The sequence below is a fragment of the Dipodomys merriami genome, unplaced genomic scaffold (assembly GCF_024711535.1).
Source record: "Dipodomys merriami isolate MVZ:Mamm:240054 unplaced genomic scaffold, mDipMer1.0.p SCAF_9, whole genome shotgun sequence".
NCBI lineage: Eukaryota > Metazoa > Chordata > Mammalia > Rodentia > Heteromyidae > Dipodomys > Dipodomys merriami.
The window spans coordinates 34557331-34581750 of NW_027206512.1; the positions used below are offsets into that span (position 1 = coordinate 34557331).

At 40.5% G+C, this 24420-nt stretch overlaps 1 protein-coding gene across 3 annotated transcripts in view; it reads right to left on the reverse strand.

The window, feature by feature from the left end:
- Positions 1-21994, reverse strand: part of Cep135 (centrosomal protein 135) — a 55572-nt gene extending 33578 nt beyond the window's left edge. The window contains exons 1-9 of one of the 3 annotated variants that reach the window (XM_070012231.1): positions 21975-21994; positions 17861-18017; positions 16873-17063; positions 15872-16039; positions 14762-14903; positions 11478-11562; positions 6473-6601; positions 4786-5001; positions 604-669 (exon numbers count right to left, since the gene is read on the reverse strand). In XM_070012231.1, the coding sequence (XP_069868332.1) occupies positions 604-669; positions 4786-5001; positions 6473-6601; positions 11478-11562; positions 14762-14903; positions 15872-16039; positions 16873-17063; positions 17861-17973 (1110 nt within the window). In that variant the 5' untranslated portion in view covers positions 17974-18017; positions 21975-21994. Of the gene's footprint in view, positions 1-603; positions 670-4785; positions 5002-6472; positions 6602-11477; positions 11563-14761; positions 14904-15871; positions 16040-16872; positions 17064-17860; positions 18018-21551; positions 21703-21853; positions 21925-21974 lie in introns of those variants that run through there. The other 2 variants (XM_070012230.1, XM_070012229.1) reach the window with 2 other exon arrangements.
- Positions 21995-24420: the final 2426 nt, after the last annotated feature.

The window sequence follows — 24420 nt, forward strand, 5'->3', positions numbered from 1 at the left end:
GGCATATTTTTCTACTTGATTCTAAATGAATATGTACTTGTGCATGAAAAATTATAAAAGCTTATGTTTAAAAGGTGTGGAGTAGTTAGTGCCCAGCATTTCCACTATGGTTAAGTACTTAATAAATATTAACTACTAATACCATCATTAATTGTATTAATACAAACAACAAAGCACTGGAAGATAAAAGAAAGACCAGAAAGTAGTAACAGAGGCATTAATGTCAGCCCCCACTACTGAAACTTGGTCACAGGCCTGAGACCAGCATAATGAGTCATTCAACATTTATAGTATACATACAAATAGTGAGCACCATGCTGAATGAAAGAAGTCCAGTACATTTGGACTACCATATGGAATAGTTACAATATAGTATCTACAGCATCTAAAGTAGATGCTGGTTGTCAGGGAGTGAGTGCTAAAGAGTAAAAGTCTTATTGTTACGGGGCAAAAACACTCTGATTAAACAATAGTGACAGTTGCATAAAACAGACAACACTTGAATGAGTGAATACTGTATGTAAATTATATCTCAATTTAAAATATATGTTCAGTAAAGCATTTTCCACTTAAAATGCTGGCAATTTAGTATGACTAACTTACCAGTTTAAGTTCTGCCATTGTTTCTTCCAGATTCCGCATTTCACTGAGGTTTCTTTTAATCTCTTTCTAGGAATAAAAAGCCTATTAGGTAAAGATCTAAAGGCCTATGAATACCTATCACTAAGGCACAGCACAGTAAGACTGAGTAATTTTTCAAGTAGTTCACATTCCCCTCACTAGTAGGACTTGAAGCCTTAGTCCTAGTAGTCTCAATGAAGAGGAAGCAGAGTTGGGGTTCTCTTTATTCTTTTGGTATCCTCAATGCTTACAGAACATATATGTAATATCTGAAAGGGCCACTTCAAAATATTTTTTACCTACTGTGTACTTGTAGGACTTTCCTTGGGCCTTAATTTTTTAGGGTTTCTTATGGTACTATTATATCCTAATCTTCCCCACTTGCTTTTACCAACTTGGATCCCCTATAGTGCAACCCAGAGGTCAGGAGGCCATTAAAATATTATGACTCAATAGTAGTCTTTTGTTAGCCAAGTTGTCATTTCTGAGACTTGTAGACAGGCCATGAGAAGCCATGTTAAGTACCTAGTGTACAGAGCACAGAGGATGCAGAAGGAGGAACAGAAAAGGGATGAGACAAAGAGTAGCAGTGAACTAAAACCACAAAAGCAGAATCAAAGCTACATGAATTATGTCTTCCTAAGACTATTGGCTTTCCAAGGTCTCTTGAGATTCTGTATGAATTTTAGGATTTTATCTATTTCTGAAAAACCTGTTACTAGGATTTTGATAACAGACTGCTGAATTTGTAGATGATTTTGGATAATTTAGTAATGGTTAAGTATTCCAACTTATGAATACAGTATGTCTTTGTATTTATCTGTATCTTCATTAACTTTTAGCAATGTTTCATAGTTTTTTTTACCATGTTGGTAAGGTTTATTCCTAAGTATTTTGTCTTTGTGATGCTATTACTTAATCTCATTTTTAGATTTTTTGCTTATAGAATTGCACCTAATTTTTGTATTTTATCAAATGTAACTTTATTAGATCCATTAATTCTATTTTTTTCTCCTGGTACTAGGGCTTGGACTCAAAGGCCTCATGACTGCCTAGCCAGCTCTACCACTTGGGCTACTCCTCCAGCTCCACATTTTGTTGATTAATTGGACATGTAGTCTTTTTTTTTTTTTGCTGGTCATGGAGCTTCAACTCAGGGCCCAGGCCCTGTCCCTAAGCCTTTGTGCTCAAGGCTGGTGCTCTACCATTTGAGCCACAGCGCCACTTCTGGCTTTTTCTAAGTAGTTTATTGGAGATAAGAATCTCATGAACTTTTCTGCCCAGGCTAGCTTTGAACTGTGATCCTCAGATCTCAGCCTCCTGAATAGCTAGGATTGCAGGTATGAGCCACCAGCACTTGGCTGGAAATGTCATCTTAACAGACTTTTATGCCAGGGCTGGATTCAAACTGAGATCCTCCAGGTCCAAGCCTCCTAAGTAACTAGGTTTTCAGGTGTGAATACTAGTGCCTAGTTTAATTCTATTATTTGGTGTGGAATTTTTAGGGCTCATGACACCTGAGGTCACATCCTGTGTATAGAGGTAAGTTTACTTTCAGTTACAATCTGCATGCTTTTTCTTTTTCTTTCTTTCTTTCTTTTTTTTTTTTTGGGTGTCCGGTTGTGGGCCTGAACTCTGGGCCTGGGCGCTGTCCCTCAGCTCTTCAGCTCAAGGCTAGTGCTTTACCACTTGAGCCACAGCACCATATCCGGCTTTCTTTGTTTTTGCTTATGTGGTGCTGGGGAATCGAACCCAGGGCCTCAGTCATGCAAGGCAAGCGCTCTACCACTGAGCCACTTTCCCAGCCCTGCTTTTTCTTTTTCTTGTCTAACTGCTCTTGGTAGGACTTTCAGCACTATAGTTTTTGTTGGGGGTTTTTTTTGGATAAGCTCTGGTAATATAGACCAAGACTGATATCAAGCTCATGAGATGCCTGTATTGGCCTCTCAAATGCTAGGATTATGGGCATCTATTACTTTGCCATTAATGAGCCAAGCTCAGTGTTAAAGTGATGAGAGTATGTCTCCTATACTTGTTCCTGGCTTTAGAGGAAGGACTTTTTGTTTTTCAACACTAAGTTGCTGTGGGCTTTTTATTAGTGGTGTTCTATTCCACTGATTAGTGATATGACAATGTATACAACTTGGGCTAGGGGCAGTGGCTCACATCTGTAATTCCAACTACTCAAGAGGTAGAGATCATGAGAATCACAGATCAAGGCCAGCTGAGGCAAACAACAATGACAAAAAACAAACACATAAAAATCCATGAGAATCTATGTAAAAATAACAAACAAAAAGAAAATAATTATTATAAAGGAAGGGAGGGAGAGAAAAGGGAAGAAGGGATAAAGAAGGAAGGCCTTCCTTAGGAGGGAGGGAGCAAGGGACGGAAGGAAAGAAGGAAGGGGGGAGGGAGCAAGGGAAGGATGGAAGGAAGGAAGGAAGGAAGGAAGGAAGGAAAAAAGGAAGGAAGGAAAAAAGGAAGGAGGAAGGAAGAAGGGAGGAAGGGTCTGTCAGTTCCTCCTGGCTTTCCAAGCACTATCTGAAACTATGGTATGAATAGTTTCTTTTCCTTTGTATTTTTGTGGTGCTAGTGACCAAACAAAGGGTGTCACTCATACGACACAGGTGCTTTGTCACTGAGCTACATGCCCAGCCCTTGCACAGTTTTAAGGAATCAAAATCTAAATTTTTAGTTTATATATAGAGTGCTTCTTAAAAGTGATTCACCCAGCCAGGCGTCAGTGGCTCACGTCTGCAATCCTAGCTACTCAGGAGGCTGAGATCTGAGGATCACAGTTCAAAGCCAGCCCAGGCTTTGGAAAGTCCATGAGACTTTTATCTCCAATAAACTGGTAGCACTGTGGCTCAAGTGGTAGAGCGCTAGCCTTGAACTGAAGAGTTCAGGGACAGCGCCCAGGCCCAGATTTCAAGCTCCAAGACTGACCAAAAAAAAAAAAAAAAAAAAATGTAATTCCCCTAAGAACTTGTTTATGATCTGGATATAATGTGAGTCTCAACTCCTACTCTTTCACTTCAGCCACCTTTCTCACACGGCTTGGAAGAAAGGCTTACATCTCATAACAGCATACCGGTTCAAGAGTTAAAAATTTATGGCACACCAGATAAAGATAATCTGAAATGTTGGGGCTTGCTGAAGGCTGTAAATAAGATACTACTTTCTCTCATTAAGTTTTGCTAAAAAATGTAGTTCTACAAAACTGTTTAGTTTTTAAATATTTATCAACATTTCTGGTATATCTGTCCCACTGATATCTAATAATTACTCTGTTCAGAGAAAAAAAACACTTTTAATTTTGTTGGCATAAGAAATTTCTAAAACCAAAAAGTTTTAATGCATGTACTGTTTAATCTAGACTGGTACAGTGATATTAAAAAGACATTCAGGTATAAAATGGTAAAATAGGATAAAACTTTGTGAATATTCCAAGGAGAAAAGGTCATTTAGATTTTACTGGCTACATTTAAAAGAAAAATGAGATAAGTTTCATTTTAGGAGCTGAGTATTATGGTACATTGGAAATTTTACTGCTTGCACCTATTTAAACTAAAAGATGAAAAATGTTAGCTACTAACTTCAAAGTTAGCAAAGACATACAATTTTAAAAACACCTTTAGGGATGCTTGAACAAAAAAGTCAGAGGACAAACTTCAGAGGCTCTCTCAGAAGGCAAAGATAAAGACAGAAATCTCAAAGAAAATCAAGATGGGTTAGAAATTTATCAAAGGGCTAGGAAGGGAGCTCAGTGGTAGAGTGCTTGCCATGTATTTATGAGGCCCTGGGTTTGATTCCTCAGCACCACATGAGCAAAAAAAAGCCAAAGTGGTGCTGTGGCTCAAGTGGTGGAGCGCTAGCCTTGAGCTGAAAAGCTCAGGGACAGAGCCCAAGCCCAGAGTTCAGGCTCCACGACCAACCAAATAAAAAAGAAATTTCTCATATGTGCTATAGAAAAACATTTAAACAACTAGAAAAAAAAATGCAATCATTTACAAGGTAGAAAAAAACTTAAGAACTGAACAAAAGCAAAAAATGAAAACACCAGATAAACATACCTCTATCCTGAATAGGAAGTCAGAAGGGCTCAAAGCTCACTGCCACCCAGCAGTTAGTGAACTTTCCCACAACCAAACAGGGCATTACCTTTGCTTCCCCAAGCTCTTTATTAGCAGACTCCAACACTTCTTCTTTATGTCTTTCCAACTGCTGCGCTAACTGGTCTATTTCACTTAATTCTTGGCAGAGTTTTTCATTTCTGTTACTTAAACTAACAACTTCGCTTGTCACTGTTTCCTTGTTTTCCAAAAGCTCTTGAATGTGCTTCTCCAACTCTTTATTAGTTTGCTGAAGAAAGTCAACCTAAATTAAATTTTCAAGTCATGAAGTATATGAACTGGAAAATTATCCTAAATACTGAGCCTTCCAACTAATAGTTTTTAAAACTACATTTTAAAAGATACAAAAATTACAACAGCTACTTTATATTTTTATACTGCAATACTGATTTTGAGAAACTGACAATGGGTTATTTAATCCAACTATGTATCTATTAGCTTTGGTTTTCTAGCACAGAAGGAAAAAAATAACTAAGAAATTTGCATTAACTTTTTACCCAGAGATCTAAAATTATCAGCAGAAATATCACAATGATATGTTAAATGGTGCTGTCCAATTGAATAGCCACTCACATCTAGATGTAGCTACTGAGCGCTTGAACTATGGAAGGTTCAATCTCAGATGTGCTATAAATGTAAAATGTATACAGGATTTCATAAGTCCTGATTCAAAGATAAGAATTTTGGAATAAATACATTATTACAATTAATCCCACTTTTTTTTTACTTTGTAAGATCTGGAAACTAGTAAATTTCATATTTAGCTCATATTGCAATTCTATTGGATAGCACTGTCCTAGAGCTACTGCTGATATTTCTTGATACTAAATACAGTAATGTGTCTTACATTATGGAACTCTCTTGCTCCCCCTATCCCCTACCAAATGCAGGTTTTACTAGTGATGCTGAGAATCAAACTCAAGGCCTTGTGCATGCAAGGCAAGTACTCTACCACTGAATTATATGCCTACCATATATATACACATATATGTGTATACTATATATAAACAAATATATACAATAGTATAAAAGAAATATATGTATACTCATATATTTGTTAATATTTATATATTTACATGCTGTTTTTATACTATAAAAATGCCTAGCTAATTTTTTTTTTTTTTTTTTTTTTTTGTCAGTTGTGGGCCAGAACTCTGGGCTTGGGCGCTGTCCCTCGGCTCTTCAGCTCAAGGCTAGCACCCTACCACTTGAGCCACAGAGCCACTTCCAACTTTTTTCTGCTTATGTGGTACTGAGGAATCGAACCCAGGGCCTCATGCATGCAAGGCAAGCACTCTACCACTGAGCCACTTTCCCAGTCCTAGCTAAAAAAAATTTTAAATAAAGTAAGCCATAAAGAAGGATATATCCCATCATCATACAAAGACAACCATCATACAAAGACAAGCTTTGTTAATACATTTTGGAATTTCTCTTTCAGTAAGTTTTCTTACCAAGTACATTTTCACATTTTAAAAAAGCAAATTGAAGATCACAATATGTCCATAGTTTATTCTCTTCTTTTGAATTTTAAACTCTATGATGTGTCATAATTCTTGCTTCATTGAATATCCTTTAAGAACAATATTTTTCAATAGCTGTGCTCTATTTCTAGATAATTTGTCCCTATCAAATAAATAATAGCCTAGTGGGCAATCTTGTCCCATGTACAAATCTATAGACCATTATCAACAATTATTCTAATAGATTTTTACCTGAACGTTCAGATGAGCAATTAGCTTTTCATTGGTTTTATTTTTGGTCTTCAGAGACAGGACATCAGGGGACCGCCCACCATCCAGAGCAACTGACAGGCGCTCTATCTCTCGTTCTCTCAGCTCAATCTGGAGATACAAAATGGGGCAATCAGTTTCTAACATCTGGAATGAGCCAGATCTTGGAATGAACTTTTTTATTATCTCCCAGAGCCTGTGCAAAAATTAACAATCACATTTTCCCAAAGATAGAATGCCTATATGCAGAACAAAATAAGTAGCACAGAAAATGCCAACAGGATTGTCACAGTTTTCATAGTAAATATTTTCACTGAATTGATTCCAACTTAATTTTATAATAATTATTTTCTAGTTTAATTTGTAATTAAATAGGTTCTAATTAAAAAATTTTTCCCTTCCCCTCCACAAATTATACCAACATCAAATGCAGTGAAAGCAGGGGTCATACTGTGGGGGAGGGACATACAAAGCAACAAAAAAAATCATCTTATAAATCTTATAAATGTGTTAGAAACAACAGCAAGAAAGAAAAAAAATTTGAATCCTATCTTGGGGTTCATTTCGCCTAACATCAACTTATCTGACCTTTTCTGCTTGTCTCAGACATATACTAGTTATTGCAAATAAGGGAAACCATGGGACCTATGTTTCTTTGGGCCTGGCTTACTTCACTTAATATAATTTTTTCCAAGTCTTTCCATTTCCTAACAAATGGGGCAATGTCATTCTTTCTGATGGAGACATAGAATTACATTGTGTATGTATACCACATTTTCTTGATCCATTCATCTACTGAGGGACATCTGGGTTGGTTCCATATCTTAGCTATGGTAAATAATGCTGCAATAAACATAGTTGTGCTAGTAGCTTTAGTGTGGTCTTGTTTGTGAACATTTGGGTAAATGCCCAAAAGTGGGATTGCTGGGTCATATGTGGAGTCTTTTGAGGAACCTCCATACTGCTTTCCAAAGTGGTTGAACAAGTTTACACTCCCACCAACAATGCAGTAAGGTTCCCTTCTGTTCACATTCCCTCCAGCATCTTTGGGCCCAGAGGGGGGAGGGGAGAAGGTTGGGAAGGGGAAACAAAGGAGGAGACAACAATGCTCCATAAGAAACGCACTCATTACCTTGCCCATGTAATTGTAACCCCTCTGTATGGTATTTTCACAATAAAAAAAAATTTTAAATTTAAAAAATTTCCCTCTCCTAATTAGGCAATTTTCTAATACAAAAAGCAAGTTGCTAGCAAACAAATACATTCAAATACCAAACCTGAGTCTGAGCGACTTCAGTGCCTGCTGAAGAGAATGAGTAAATGCAAAACACTAAGGAAACCGAGTTGTACTCAACCGCAACATTAAAAATAAAAAGCCTTGCATTATCCTGCCCATGTAATTGTAACCCCTCTGTACAGTATGTTCTCAAATAAAATAAAATAAAATTTAAAAAAAATAAAAATAAAAATAAAAAGCCGGAGCAAATTTAATTACTGATTATTCAGAAAGCAGATAATCAAAAAGATCACTATTAACCATAAATTGGTATTACTAAGTCACATGCAAGAATTTGGAATGAAAAACACACTTGCAAGCTTTTTCTTTTCCAGAATAAATAAGTAAATACACATTTTAAAAGAAAAAGGAAATGAAGATCAAATATTCACCAATTATTGTGCATAGAACTGGTGTAGAATGACTAAAGCATTGACTATAACTTTCAGGAAGATTCACCTTCATAGAAAAAGCTCAAGTAAGCAAACCAAAATTTGCTGGTTTCATGGCAGAACAAAGGAAACAGTACATGGCATCAAAGTAGTTAAGGGAATGAAGTGGCTTACTTACTCTGTATGGTATGTTTGTGCCTGTGGAAAGCAGCATAGGCCTTATCAAATACATCCAAAAAGGATATAAACCACACTAGGTAGTGACACAAAACATAACACAGTGTAGTACTTTTGAGGTAGTAGAAATGGCTCACTATGATTAGATTGTAATAAAAGGCAACTTGTGGGTGATTACACATGTGTGAAGAATTAGACCTTAATAGCAAGAATAATCCTCTACCCATTAAATTTTAAGCCTGAGTACATATAAGTACTGCTTTGTAGTAGCAGTACTGGGGTTTGAACTCAGGGATACTATGCTCTAGGCAGGTGCTCTACTGCTTGAGACAGGTCTCAGACCCTTTTTGCTCTGGTTATTTTTTGAGAAGAGTCTTACTTCTGCCTGGGCCAGCCTGGACTGCAATACACATACCTAAGCCTCAAGCTAGCAGTGGGATGATAGATGTGTGCCACCACGCGCAGCTTTTTCTGATGAGATAGTGTGTCATGAACTTTTTGCCTGGGAAGGTCTCAAACCATAATCCCTCCAGTCTCTACCTCCCAAGAACCTTGGATTATACGTGTGTGCCACTGGAACCTGACTTTAAAAAATTTTTTTTAAAGATTAAGAAGTTGAGCCATGGTAAATCCTGAGAAGGTATGCTAAGCCTGGAAATGAGCTTGAAAACAGAGAAAGTTACAGTAGTGTTTTGGTTACTGTGTTTGTCACTTATTATTATTGTTGAGACCCCCCCACCCTCACAACGTGAAATACATGCTGAAGAAAACAAAATAAACTCAGCAAAAAGAAGAGCAGTAATATCTGACAAAGGGCAGAGTGAGCTCAAGTAGACTGATAGCCACAGTTTGTTGGAAGTTTTGGCCATGGGGACCAACATTACAGACGTTGCAGAGGATGGCAAAGTCTGGCTGGGGTATGTTCATAAAGTACTTAGAAAAATGTCACGGAAGCATGAATAGGAACGGGAAAATAACAGCCAACTCATACATGTTTGATATTTTTAAGCATCTCTTTGTAATGTTTGCTTGACATGATTTCCTTTCTTGCAAGGTTCTTTACAGAGTTATACCAACACATAGTTATAGCACTCCAGAATATGCAGCCATGAGCAGAACGGGAGGAACACGTCACCCAGGTTAAGCTTCAGGAAGCACATTGAGAGAGCAAGCTTGCAATTTAACTAAGACATCAGCAGAAAGCACAAAAGGACAAGAGCTCACTATGCCTGATTTAACTCTGCCTTCAATAATCCCTTGCTGCTTCATAAAACCGATTGTGCAAAAAAACACACCAAAATACAGCCACTCAAAAGAGTAATTTTCAGACATGTATGTTCAAACGGCAAACACCTACAATTATAAAACAGCATACTTATGTTAAGTGAGAAAAGCCAAACTCAAAAAAATTACGTTTCATTCATATGTAGAATCTAGACATATAAAATATTAATATGACAGGAGACTGTCAGGAAGAAGAGGAAGGAATGGTGGGGGAGAGGAAGAATAGAGGATAGAAGGGAATATTATGGAAGTTCATTTTTCTGTGTGTGTGCCAGATCTGGGGCTTGAACTCAAGACCTGGGCACTGTCCCTTAAATCTTTTGTTCAAGGCTAACACTTTACCACTTGAACTCTATTTCCAGCTTTTGGTAGTTTATTGGAGATAAGAATCTCATGGACTTTCCTGTCTGCACTGTCTTCAAATCACAATTCTCAGATCTCAGCCTCCTGAATAGCTAAGATTACAGGTATAAGCCACCAGTGCCTGGACTCTAGGAGTACATTTTTATAACACACACACACACACACACACACCACGTAAATAGCATTATGAAATCTACTAAAAACTTTCAAAAAGGAGTGAGAAAGGAAGGGGACCGAGGGGGAATTTGATCAAAGTACATTATATGCATTTATGTAAATACCATAATGCAATTCCTATACACAGTTAATTTATCCTAATAAAAAAATGAAGAGGAAGCCATCTATAGTGGTTCAAGCATGTAATCCTAGCCACCTGGAAGGCAGAGTTCAGAGAATCATGGTTTGAGGCCGGCACAGGCAAAAAGAAATTCATGAAACTCCATCTCAATCTCAGCTGCTATGAAAATCACCAATGTAAAATGAGGCTGAAGATGATTCAAGTAGTAAATCATCTTCCTAGCAATCACAGAGTCCTGAGTTCAATCCCCAGTACCACAAGAAAAAAAGAAAAAAGAAAAACCTAGCTGGGTACCAGTGGCTCATGCCTGAAATCCTAGCTACTCAAGAGGCTGAGATCTGAGGATCACAGTTTAAAGCTTGCCTGGGCAGTAAAGTCCACGAGACTCACAATTCCAATTAACCCCAAAAAGCCAGAAGTAGAGATGTGGCTCAAGTGGTAGAGTGCTAGCAAAAAAGCTCAGGAACAGTGCACAGGCCCTGAATTCATGCCTCAGAACACACACACACACACACAGACACACAGACACACACAGACACACACACACAGACACACACAGACACACACACACAGACACACACAGACACACACACACAGACACACAGACACACACACACAGACACACACACACACACACACACACACACACACACACACACACCCTAAGACAGGCCCTGAGTTCATGCCTCAGAACATACACACACACACACAGACATACACACACACAGACACACACAGACACACACAGACACACACACACACAGACACACACACACAGACACACACACACAGACACACACACACACACAGACACACACACACACAGACACACACACACACACACAGACAGACACACACACACACACACACACACCCTAAGAATCAAATCAAAACAAAAAACAGTACACATCAATAAAATCCCTCCTCAGATGGAAAGAACAGTGTGTTTATTAAATTTTATTTGGGGATATAGATGTGTCACCTAAAAGAAAACTAAAACTACACAAAAAAATGCTATTTGCCTCAATGAGTAATGAAGGGAGCTCAGTGCTGTCAGGCCATTCAAGGCATTAATTCTACCAAAAAACTGATAAAGATAAAAGCTGCATAAAAACTCAGTGATATCAGGTACAAGACAACTGTAGTTATGACCACAGTATCCTTACAGCTATAGGGATATAAGTAATGATGACCTACCTGCTTGCCATAGTCTTTCACTCCACTTTCCATCACTGCTAGCTTGCTCTGTAGCTGCTGGACCTCCTGCTGAAGTTCCTGAATCCTGAAACACATTTGTAATGAATGATATGAAAGTAGATGGTTGTTTGACAAATTCCACACTTCCTGCTTCTTAATGAGTGATGAAGCGCCGTGCCAGAGTCCCAAAGCCGCAACATTAATAGACTATGTCATGTTGGAGAGAGAACTGCATGAGAACAGGTAGAAATCTCAGTGGTAAATAACTTGAAACTTGGGCACATTATGCGATGTACCCAATGTACCAATACACTCATCACACTACTCTGTATGTGTGTGTGTGTGTGTGTGTCTGTGTCTGTGTGTATGCACACGCACAAGCGTGGATACCAGTCTTAGGGCTTGAACTCAAGTCTTGGGCACTGTCCTAAGCTTTTTTGCTCAAGCTTAGCATTCTACCACTTGAGCCACAGCTCTACTTCTGGATTTTTGGTGGTTAACTAAGAAAAGGAGTCTCATAGACTTTCCTGCCAAAGCTGAATTCTAACCATGCTTCTTAGATCTCAGCCTCCTGAGTATCTAGGGCTATAGTGAAGCACCAGTGCCCAGCTCTCTATTCTATTTTGATACTTAGGACAACTCTTTGAGGTCCTACTACCAAGTCTTAGGTCCAAAAAGTTGAAGGTCTAGTTCAAACTTCAGAGCATCACTATGTGAAATAAGGGACTAAAGCAAGTTTTCTAAGTCTAATTAGCTTTGGATTATTTAATAAACTACTATGTAATCCTTGAAAGAAAATATTAAGAGAACAATTTTCCAAGTGACTAAGGTAAAAACACCAACTTGTTCTATAACCTGTAAATTTTAAAAGAACATATTTTGTGCAAACTATCTCAATTCTACAAGTACTCAAATGGATTTGTAATATCTCAATAGGTTTTTACAGGAAAGATAAAGGCAGGCCTGGTTTTATTTTGGTTTGTGAATTTTGAAATTTCTCATTAATATGCACTGGTAACACAAGGGTTCATTGTGATGATCCATAGATACAGTGTACTCTCCACAAGTTCCTACCTCTATTAAACAGACATCAAAAGTAACTAATGTCAGCCAGGTCTGTGGCTCAAGCCTATAATCCCAACACTTGAGAGACTCTCAACAGGAGACTTATGGCTCAGGAAAATTATGATTCAGGACTAGCAGAGGTAAAAAACCTTGTGAGACCTCTTCTCAACCCATGGCTGGGCACAGTGGCATGCACATGTCATCCCAAACTACATGGAGGCTGAGACTGGGAGGATCGTGGAGTCAGGACAGCACAGGCAGAAAAATCTAGAAGACTGTCTTCTCAGAAGGGAAGCTGGATGAATGTCTGTGATCTTAGTGATGACAGGAAGGCTTAAAGTCAGTGGATCACTGCCCAGGTATGTGCCTGGGTAAAAGTGAGACCCTATCCTAAAGAAGCCGGTAAGAAACAGGGCTGGAGGCATGGCTCAGTGGTGTCACACCAGCCTAGCAAGTGTGAGGCTCTGAGGACTGCCAAAAAATAAATTAATTAATTAACAAGACAAAACAAAACAAAAAACAGGCTGCCAACTCTGCAGCCCAAATCAATTTTTAAATAATACTAACATTTTACCTAAGGGATCCCAGGCTGTAACATTTTTTAAATTAGCAGTACTGGAGTTTAAACTCAGGGCTACTCACCTTCTAGACAAGCACTCTACCGCTTGAGCCACATTCCCAGCCCTTGTTGTGTTAGTTTATTTTCCAGGTAGGGTCTTACTTAGGCTTTTGTCCTGGCTATTCTAGAACTATTATATGCCTGCCTCCATTTCCTGAGTAGTTTGGATTACAGGTGTATTCTAACATGCCCAACTAGATGTTGAGTCAGGGGTCTCATTAACAGTTTTGTCTAGGTGGCCTTAAATCACTATTCTACTATCCCTGCCTCCCAAGTAGCTGGGATTATAGTAAGAATGTAACACTATATTGTCTGACTGTCAATTTATAACTTTAACAGAAGAGCAAGGCACAAAATACTGCATGCCTAAGTAAGTATGTACATATTGGTACATATACTGACTAAGCAAAATTAGTGAAGAAATCATCAGTTCTTCAACCAATTTTTTTAAGATTAGACTAAGATAATTAAATGCAAAGAATTCCTCAGTATTTTCTGCACCATCTACAAAGCACTATGTGCAATATTCCCTCAATGGATCCAGGGTGAGTGCTTCCCATAGATACCCTTGGTGTTGGTAGTACTTACTCGTTTGTTTTCCTGAACCTCTTATAATTTTCTTCTTGGCATCTCATGTATTCCTCGTTCATCTCTACCACTGACTACAGACTTCTAAAGAACAGTAATACCATCTTATTCCTCCCTCTTCATATCTCAGAACACTTGCACAGTGCCTTGCCCAAGAGGCCTAATGAATTTTTAATTAAGTAGAATTTATATCTGATTCCAGTTTAAGGAAATATAAATACAGAGTTAGAGAAATCATGAGAGAAGACTTTCAAATCCACTTATACATCTATTCATGTCCAACTGGCATTTGAAATAAATCTGAAGAGATGCCTAAAAAAGATAAACTAAAAGATGAGACTAAATGTCTAAGCAATGCTCCTGAAATAGGTTCTTGATGTCACTAACCTACTTTAAAGCAAAATTTTCAGATACATAACCCATTTGAAATCAAAGTTTCACAGCAATATTCTACAGATTCAGAAGGCAATATTTGAGTACCTGTACACAAATTTTGTGCTAGGAACAAGGGGCACAACAGTTACCAAGACAAAAGCATTCCTTACCAAGAGATTTACAGCAAACCAGTGGTCAACTAAGCCAGTATGATTATAGCTGGATGCTATGGCTCATGCCTGTATTCTGAAGTACTAAGGTGGTGGAGATCATAGGATCATGGGTTCAAGATCAGCTTGGGTAAAAAAGTAAGACTTTATTTCAATAAATAGTGGCACACACCTGTGGTCCTAGTCACACAGGTGGCCACAGGTAGGAAAATTTTAGTCTGAGATCAACTAGGTGCAAAAATTTAAAACCTCACTGAAAAATAGCCAAAGCAAAACAATTGGAGGTGTGGTTCAAATAGTAGAATCCTGCCTAACAAGTGCTGAGTTCAAACCATAGAACCACCAGAACCACCACCACAAAACAAAACAAAACACATTATTTTTATTTTGATGCTAAGGACCGAACTCAGCATGCTGAGCATTGATTACCCTGGGATACAACCCGAGTTGTAAATGATTTAACGTACCTGTTATCAGCCACTTCAAGAAGGTCTGCAATGTAAGGGTCATCAGGCTGAGGAACTGGGTAAGAACTGACTTCAGGGGGGGGGACTGGCTCATCAATTTGCATCCGCTGGCGCCTGAAAGCAATGCTTCTTTTCTTGCCACCTTAAAAAAAAAAAAAATCAGGAGAAATAAAACAAATTTGACTTTCTGAATTTGGCTTATTTGACTTAACACAATCACATTTTCATTATCCACTCATTTGGTCATGACTATAAAATGTTTATGTGCCTTCATGTGTGACATATGACTCAGATTTAATCTGACACTCTACTATATAGATATTAGGTTTTAGTAAGACTAAAAGCTGAGTGTGTCTTGTAGTTCACTATTATGAGCTCAAATTATTACTAACAAAAAAACTGGCAAAGTATACATCCTCATTAAGCAATGTCAAAGAGCCAGATAACTGAAAATTGAAACAGCAAACCCAAAATAAATAGATGTCACCTGTAATGTAAGTATGATATAACCTCAAATAGTAAGGAATATTTTCTTAATTATGTTTAAAACTAGCAGGACTTAACTTTTTCTAATGGATAGAATGATCAAACTTGTCCTGGTCTAAAATGCATAGATAAATTATCTTTTTTTTTTTTGCTTGAACTCAGGCCTAGATGCTGTCACTGAGCTGCTTTATGCTCAAGGCTAGCGCTATACCACTTGAGCCAAAGCTCTACTTCTGTTTTTTTGATAATATATTGGCAATAAGAGTCTCATGGACTTTCCTGCCCGGGCTGGCTTTGAACTGTGGTCCTGAGATCTCAGCCTCCTGAATAGCTAGGATTACAGGCGTGAACCACTGGCACCCGGCAACAGTTTATCATTTTTTAGCATCTGGCCAAGATTTGAGTTGTACATGAAAAGTTAACAGGTCTGGGCTGGGAATGTGGCTCAAGTGGTAGGATGCTAGCATTAAGCAAAAGCAGCTCAGGTTCAGTGCCCAGACTCTGAGTTCAAGTCCCAGAACTAGCAAAAACAAGAAAAGAAAAGAAAACAGGTCCTCAGGAATAAATAACCCACCATTTTGTCTTTATTATAATCCTAACAAATTTAAGAATGAATAGACTTACCTGGAGTTTGTACTACAGCATGCAAATTCTTTTCTTGAAGTTGTTGAATTTTTTCATTCTTAGCTTTACTCTCTTTCTCCAAAAGTCTGAGTTTATGAACATATTGGTTATTTAGAAATTTCAGATCAGCTGTTTCAAGTGTACTCTTCTTCAATGCTGTTTTCAATTCTTACGATGAAAAAGAGTCAAAGACTAAAGATCAAGAAATCTATGAAGTTCTTCCCTTTCACAAAATACAAAAGGTCAAATCAAGAAAGGCTCCACCTGATTCTTCTTATGCATGCTTTGTCTCAAGCCCATTATTCTACCATTATTAACAAAACTGCAAATATCTCACTAAACACAAAGGGGAAATACTGTTTTATGTTGCTATAGGTGCTTAATACATAATATGGCTTTTGATCCAGTAAACTGGGTATAAAACTAAAGGACTATGAATTCATGCCAGGCATAAAGTACCAATCTACAGTAAGATAACCAAGGACTGGAGGTGTGGCTAAAGTGGTAGAGTACCAACCAGGAGCAAGCAAGCTGAGCAAGAGGAGACTTTGAGTTCAAACCCTGATACTGGCAAATAATAATAATAATAGTAATAATAATTTTTTAAAGAATAATCATATAACTATCTTAGGCCTGGTATCTTTGAAATCATCCTATACTATCTACTTCCTAGGTCAGAAACTTGGTTAAACATGGCTTTCCCTTACTTTACCACTTTCATTTTCAATGAAAAACAAAAGCTTTTCCTCATTGCTAACATTCTAGCAATTTTAACTCTAAATTTTAATCCACATATATCGAGGTCTGACCTAGCTACAGAATGCATATTTATTTATTAATATCAGCAATTCCTTATCTCTACTTCCATTCACATCTGGTGGTATTCAGGGAGCTATCGTTTTTTTATAATCAGCAATTTCAAAATTAGACCTTAGCCTTATCTACATGTAAAGCCAAAAGAGCAAAGATGTTGCACATACAAATTACCGATTTTCCTTTACCTCTAGTGTTTTGTTCTGAGTACTCTCTCAGTCTCATTAACTCCAGGTATAATTCATTATTTTCCTTACTCAATCTTGCATTTTCAAGCTTATAGGGCTCCAAGACAAAATCAAAATTTGCACTTTCTTTTTCAGCTTTCACAGAAGATAGTTTTAATTGTCGAAGGCTTTCTGTAGTATGAACTAAATCACTGAAATTAAAAAATAGAAAATATAAATACAAGAAAACATTCCATTAATTATTTTAGTAAACTTAAAACATACTTCCAAATACATTTCTAACCTTAAAATATATCTTAAGTGATACCAAATTTTCAGGCTCTTTCAAAGTATCAGGTCCCCTAAAATTTCTCAAAACAAGATCGCTCTAAAGTACATACACATTGAATCACTCAGAATCGCCAGCCTACACAAGCTCCAGGCTAAGCAAGTAAGACTCACACAAGTAAGGATGTAAGGATCTGAGGATCTAAGGATCTAAGAATGTAGGCTAGAAGGACATTTATTTAGTACATACTTAGTGAAGATGAAGCAAAAGGAAGCCAAGTAAAAACTTGAGACCTACAGCTCAAGCCCAGCATTGCTCCAAGAAAGAAGGAAAGAAAGGAGGGAGGGAAGAGTCAGGCTGGGAGTCCAACTCAGTGGTAGAGAATTCACCTGAGGGTTCAATCTCCAGCTCTTCTTAACAACAAAAAAAGGAAAAGTATTTCTCGACTATATCAGCACTTCCTCAGCTCTAGTTCCATGCACAGAGAAACCCTCCTAAATGTCTGCTCAGAAAAGCGGTGTGAACAGTAAGTGAGCCCTGCAGGAAGGGATGGGAGAGCAGGACTGGAGGAAAAACAGATAAGGACCCTGTCACTTAAATGACTTAATAACTCAAAGGACTTAAATGTCTACCCACTTCTTTACGGAAGAAGGAAGTGCAACCACAAACTACACCAGTGGACTGGATTAGCTATATTTAGGTCTGTATTTCTCACTTTACCTGAAAATTCTCTCTACCAAAGGCAAACACTCCACTGTCAGAGTCTGCCGGTATCCCAGCTGATCTAATCTTCTTCTGACGTTAATAAACTTCCTCTCTGCAGCTGTGGTCATCTCGCCTTCCAGAACCAGGTCTATTCACTTCAAAATTTAAAGTCCTAAAAAAGAAGAATGAAACACAGTTATTAGAGCTGCTATTGGTGTTTCTCAATAACCTAAGATTATTTTCATATGAAACAATTATTTTCGTTCCTTTTTAAGATAAATTAATTTACTGCTTATAAAGCTAACATTTATGATCTGTGATGCTGTATTATAAAGTACATATCTCTTCCTAAATTTTAAATATAAAGTTAAACCAATAAAGATTGTAGAAGAAAACAAAAAATTCCCAGAGGTAAATAGATAATTCTTTTTAACTGTTTCAGATTTTTAAATTAGCATACAGAGGGGAATTTCACGGTTACATCTCTGCATATGTATAGTGTATTACAATCAGTCTCGCCTCCTCTTACACTCCTTCCCCAGCCCGAAACAATTTCAACAGTTTTCCTTGTTTTATTTTCATAGTTGCATACAATCTATTTTGACCAAACTTAGAACTCTTTTGATAGCACTAAACATAAAAGAAAAATTACTTGTAAACTGGACTTCATCAAAATTAAAAATATCTCCTCAAAATGCTCCATCACAAAAATGAAAAAGGCAAGGGATAGACGCGTGGCTGAGTGAGAACACCAGCTTAGCAAGTGCAAGGCCCTGACCTCAAACCTCAGTGCTTCCCTTCCCGCAAGAAAGAAAATGAATGGGGCTGGGAAGGTGGCTCCGTGGCAGAGCGCTTGCCTTGCATGCCTGAGGCCCTGGGTTCGATTCCTCAGCACCACATAAGCAAAAAGAAAAAAGCCGGAAGTGGCGCTCTGGCTCAAGTGGTAGAGCGCTAGCCGTGAGCTGAAGAGCTGAGGGACAGCGCTCAGGCCCAGAGTTCAGGCCCCACAACCGGACCAAAAAAAAAAAAAGAAAATGAAAGAGGGTCAGAAAGTACTCACAATATCTGAGGAAGGATTTGTATATAAAATATAAAAGGAAGCCTTGTGCTGGTGGCTCACACCTGTAATCCTAGCTATTCAGGAGGCTGATATCTGAGGATCAGAGTTAAAAGCCAGCTCAGGTAGAACAGTGTGTGAGAGACACTTATCTCCAATTAACTACTAAAATGCCAGAAGTGGAGCTGTGGTTCAAGTGGTAGAGTGCTAGCTTTGAGCAAAAGAAGCTCAGGGACAGCACCCAGGCCCTGAGTTCAATCCCCAGGACCAGCATTAATTTAATTAATTAATTAAATGGAACATATAACTGAATAATAAATAAATGGTTAAGCTAAAACTAAATTTAGTTGTGTTAAAAGACCTGAACAGGTTAGGGGCCAGTGGCTCACATCCATTTTCCTACCTACCCAGGAGGCTGAGGTAGGATTATGGCAGTTCTAGCCCAGCCCAAGCAGAAAAAAATTCCAAAGATTCTATTCTCAAATGCTAGCAAAATGCCAGACTGGAGAGTGGTTCAAGTGTTAGAGCACCAGCTCTGAGCAAAAAAGCCAAGTGAAAGCACAAGGCCCTAAGATCAAGGCTCCAACACACACACACACACACACACACACACACACACACACACACGAACAAGTACCTTGCAAAAGATTATTTTAGGAGGAATAATTTATGAAAATATGCTCAACATTAGTCACCAGGGAAATACCAATTCAAACCACAATGAGGGATACTTTTGCCCATACTAGAATGGCTATAATTAAAAAAACTGACCACACTCCATTTTAGCAAAGATTAAGAGCAAATGAAATGCTCACACATTGGGGGACAGGATGGTAAAAATCAGCAGGGGAAAAGCCAGGCTAATAACACCATCATTTTATGTCTAGGCATTTATACTAGAAAATGAAAGCAAACATTCACAAAAAGATGACAGAATATTCACAGCAAATTTATTCAAAATGAGCCCAAACTGGAAACATCCTAAAAACACATGAACAGCGAAAGGATAAGCAAACTCATATTGATAAAATGCACTATTACTCAGGGATAAAAGGGAAGGAACTACTGATACGTATTAGCAAACGTGCATGAATCTCAAAAGTATTATTTGAGCAGAAGAGGCCAGACACTGCACAGGCAGCATACTGCTTCACCACTATAATCCCAGTTGCTTGGGAGGCAGAGAGCCTGGGCAAATTAGCAAAACTTAATCTCCACAAACAAATCAGGCGTAGTGGATGGATTATTCCTGTAATCCCAATGAAGTGGGAGGCACAGGAAGAAGGATCATGGTCTGAGGCCACTCCTGGACAAAAATGTGAGTCTCCAAGCTGGGTGCTGGTGGCTCACACTTGTAATCTTAGCTACTTAGGAGGCTCAACTGCTAGCCTTGAGAGAAAAAACTAAATGGACAGTGCCTGGGTTCTGAGTTCAAGCTCCAGGACAGGAAAGAAAAGAAAATAAAGTTGATCATGTTTCAAAAGACTTAAACAGAAAGCAAAAGGCAAAATGTTTATTTCTAAGACATACCTGTCTTCCTTAAATAATGCAAATATTAAAACTAAAATTGACCATTGGTGAGAAAACATTTTCAGACCAATCTCAATTGCTAACCTGGCTAACAAACGTCTAATTATACAAGAATACTGCCAGGAGCTGTTGGCTCACGTCTGTAATCCTAGCTCTCTGGAGACTGAGATCTGAAGGTTGTGGTTCCCAGTCAGCGGGGGCAGGAAAGTCCGTAAGACTCTCCAATTAACCACACACACACACACAAAAGCGGGATGTGGAGCTGCGGCTCAAGTGTCAGCACACACTAGCCTTGAGCCAAACAGCTCAGGGGCAGCACCCAGACCCTGAGTGCAGGCCCTAGGACTGGTGCGCCTGCGCACACGCACACACTAAGTTGTTTATGAGAAGTTCATTTCTTTAGAAACTTTGCTCTTTTCCCATAAACCAGCTCATCCTCGGGCTCCTATTTCTGCACCAACTACCGACGGTATGGCAACTCTGTTGTTCTCCACGGCGGATCGCACGGAGTGCCTGTGAAGAAGAGTCGCACAAGTCCGATCCTTACAAGCGCCCTGTGGGGGGGGGAGGACCATGGCTATCACCCTTCCTCAAACACCACGAAGGCTGCCCAGTGGCGCGGCACCGGGTCTCCCGGGTCCGGTCCAGCCCTGCCCGGCCCGGGGCCACTTGTCAATCAGCACCTGTTCCTGGTACTCCTTTCCAAACCTCCCTCTGGGTCCTGCCTGGGCCTTTCCAGCGGGGGGGGGGGGGGGGGGGGGGCTTCACCTTCCAGAAACAGCGATTTGCGAGACGGGGGGGCTGAGGAAAACCTACCTGACAGACCCGGGCTGGGGGGGGGATGTCACCCACCAACTCCTCCTGCCGGGGCGTGGGGGGGGGGGGGGGATGGAGAGGGAAAGCGACAAAAAACGGAACCCCAGGAGCATCAACACGAATCCAAGCCAAGGCCGAGCCCCCCCCCCGCACCCCCAGGCGCCGGTGGCTCACGCGTCATCCCAGCTACCCAGAAGGCTGAGATCTGAGGATCGCGGGTTCGAAGCCAGCCTGGGCAGGAAATACGAAGTTTGGGACCCCCTCCCTCGCCCTTCCCCGTCCCATCGGACCCATCCACGTCACCTCGGAGGGTCTGAACTCTGGCACCGCTCATCTCCACTGCCCTCTCCGCAGTGGGCACCAGGGCGGGGAGCCGGACCCCGGCCAGGTCCTCGGGTCCCCGGGTCTCCCCGGGCCTGAGCGGGGAAGGGTCGCGGGGTTTGTACGCGGCGCACTTGAACTTTAAATCAACCCCTGCGTCCGGGGCGCGCGCGCGGCTTCCGGGGTGGGGGGGTCCGGGGTCCCCGCGCCCTTCCGCGCCCCCCCCAGCACCCCGCAGCGTCCCGGAAGACCAGGCCCAGGCGCCGCCCCCAGGCCGGACTCACCCGCAGCCCCGGCCGCCGCATCGCCCCCCGCACTCGCCGCCCTCCGGCTCCCCGAGCTCCCGGTCACCCGCCCCGAACTACAGCAGTTTGAAAATGGCGCGGAGAGACCGGCAGGGCTCACCCCCAGGAGGCGCCGCGGTTGCCCCGGTAACGGGAGCGGCGGACGGCGATGGCGGCGCTGGGCCGCGGTGCCCGGAAACGATGGAGCCCCGGACGGAGCGAGAGCTGGGCGCCCCTGGTGGCCGGAGGCCGCAGCGCGCAGCCGCGAACCGGCCCCGGGTGGAGGCGTCCTGGATTCCGCAGGTGCTGGGCACCTGGTCTGGTCTCCGGGCTCATTAGGCTTCGCGGGCACTGGTGAATGGTCCGCCGGCTTCTCTGACTGCCATCCCATGCAATTCACAATCGACCCCCAACTGGCTCCCCTTCTGGCACCTGTGGACTCGACACCCATCGTGGTACTTGGGTTTGGAGCCAGAGCCTGGAACTCAGGGGCTTGTTCGTTATTCCTTGAGCCACACCTCCGGCCTGGATTTGCCCGGGGTTAACCTGACATCGTTATCCGTCAAATCTCTAGCATTGCAGGCGTGAACCACCAGCACCCGGCTCATTGTACTCAGCTATGGTTTTTGTTTGTTTTGTTTTCGTCGGTCATGAGAGAGACTTGAACTCTGGGCCTGGGCGCTGTCCCTGCGCTCTTCAGCTCAAGGTGAGGCTCTACCACTTGAACCACAGTGCCACTTCCGTTTTTCTGGTGTTTTATTGGAGATAGAGTTTTACAGCTTTTCCTGGCTTTGAACCGTGATCCTCAGATCTCAGCCTTCTGAGTAGCTGGGATTACAGGTATGAGCCACCGGCACCCAGCGCAACTGTTTTTGTAGCATCTACCACAATAAACATTTGTGGGTTCAATTGAATCAAAACTGCTCACAGCTAGAAAACACATAGTCAGGTCCTAAAGGTCTATTTTTCACCTAAGATCTTTCTGAATGGCCAGAGTGTATGATCAGAGAGGAGCTGATGGTTTTCTGCTGGCTCTTTTTACCTTTTCAATTAGGCTTTAGCTCTGAAAATGGAGTTTCTGATGTGTCTCATGTAACTGTGCTGTGGTGGTACATAACTTTGTACCCATTCACATATATCCATTTTGTGGGCCTAGTCTGTTTTTATACAGTTTCTAAGAAGCAATGAATTGAGTTCTGTAGATGGCTTTTGTATAATGTCATGGATATGTACAATTACGCACATTTGTGGAGTGGGGGGCGGTAAGAGGGGCAGATGTCTTTTGAAAAGAGGTAGTCATTAAGAAATAAGTATAGCCGGTGCTGGTGGCTCATGCCTGTACTCAGGATGGCAATTTGAGGCCAGCCTGGGTTAAAAAAAAAAAAAAAGTCCTCCAGACTCTAAAATAACCAGCAAAAAACGGGACTGGAGGCATGGCTCAACTGGTAGAGTATCAGCTGAGCAAGGCTGATCAAATCTCAGTACTGTAAAGAAAGAAGGAAGGAAGGAAGGAGGGAGGGAGGGAGGGAGGGAGGGAAGGAAGGAAGGAAGGAAGGAAAGAAGGAAGGAAGGAAGGAAGGAAGGAAGGAAGGAAGGAAGGAAGGAAGGAATATACTATGAACTAACAGCTAGAGTAGGAAGAATAAAAGAGATGTCCACATCTTAATCTGTGGAACTCTGTGAACATGTTATATGGCCAGAGGAACTTGGACTGTTTAGTGAATATTAAAGATTGTCCCGGACTATGCAGGAGCCCTAATATGTTTACAAGAATCCTTAGAAGCTGAGGAACAGGAGAAAGACTGATTTGCTGACCTGAAAATAGAAGGGCCAATGCGTTGGGAGACCCTTAGTTACGGGTCAGCCATAGTTAACTGAACTGCATTGCCACAACTATGAGAATTAACACCATTTTGTTGAATTTATGCCAATAGGGATGCATGCTCTGAAACTCAATTCTATATTGTTATGGGTTGAGTCTTCTTCAGAATTCGTATTTTGGGTTTCTAATTCCCAGTGTCTAAACTATAGCTTTATTTGAAAATGGGGTCACTGCAGATTTATTTAGTTAAGATGAGGTCATACTGAAGTAGTTTGGTGCCATAATCCAATATGACTGCCGTCCTTACAAAATGAACATCATGTAAAGAAAAGAAATCCAGTACAGAGGGAAGATGGTCTGAATAAGCCAGACTGAGTTAGGGATGCTGAGATTTGAAAACAAAAGCAAGTTCAAATCCAAGACCTGAAAAGATATCAAAATGAGCTGAAAATTAACATTATTGATATGGAACTGGAAATTTCTCACTCCACCTTCTCAAATTAGATTATGTTTTAGAAGCTAACCTGTATTTTAATCTTGCATTGACTGTTTCTAGATATGCGTATCCTGAATAAATACTTCAAGAAAAGCATCTGATAGAGTTCATTCTTGGGCTGAAATGAGATCCATTTACAAGAGAATATCTCCTAATGATGGGTTTTTATGCTCTAAGATCTAGAAGGAACTATCTGGCAGCTGCTCATGGTCAACTGAGGAGACTGGGTGTTTGGCGATCTCCAATTAA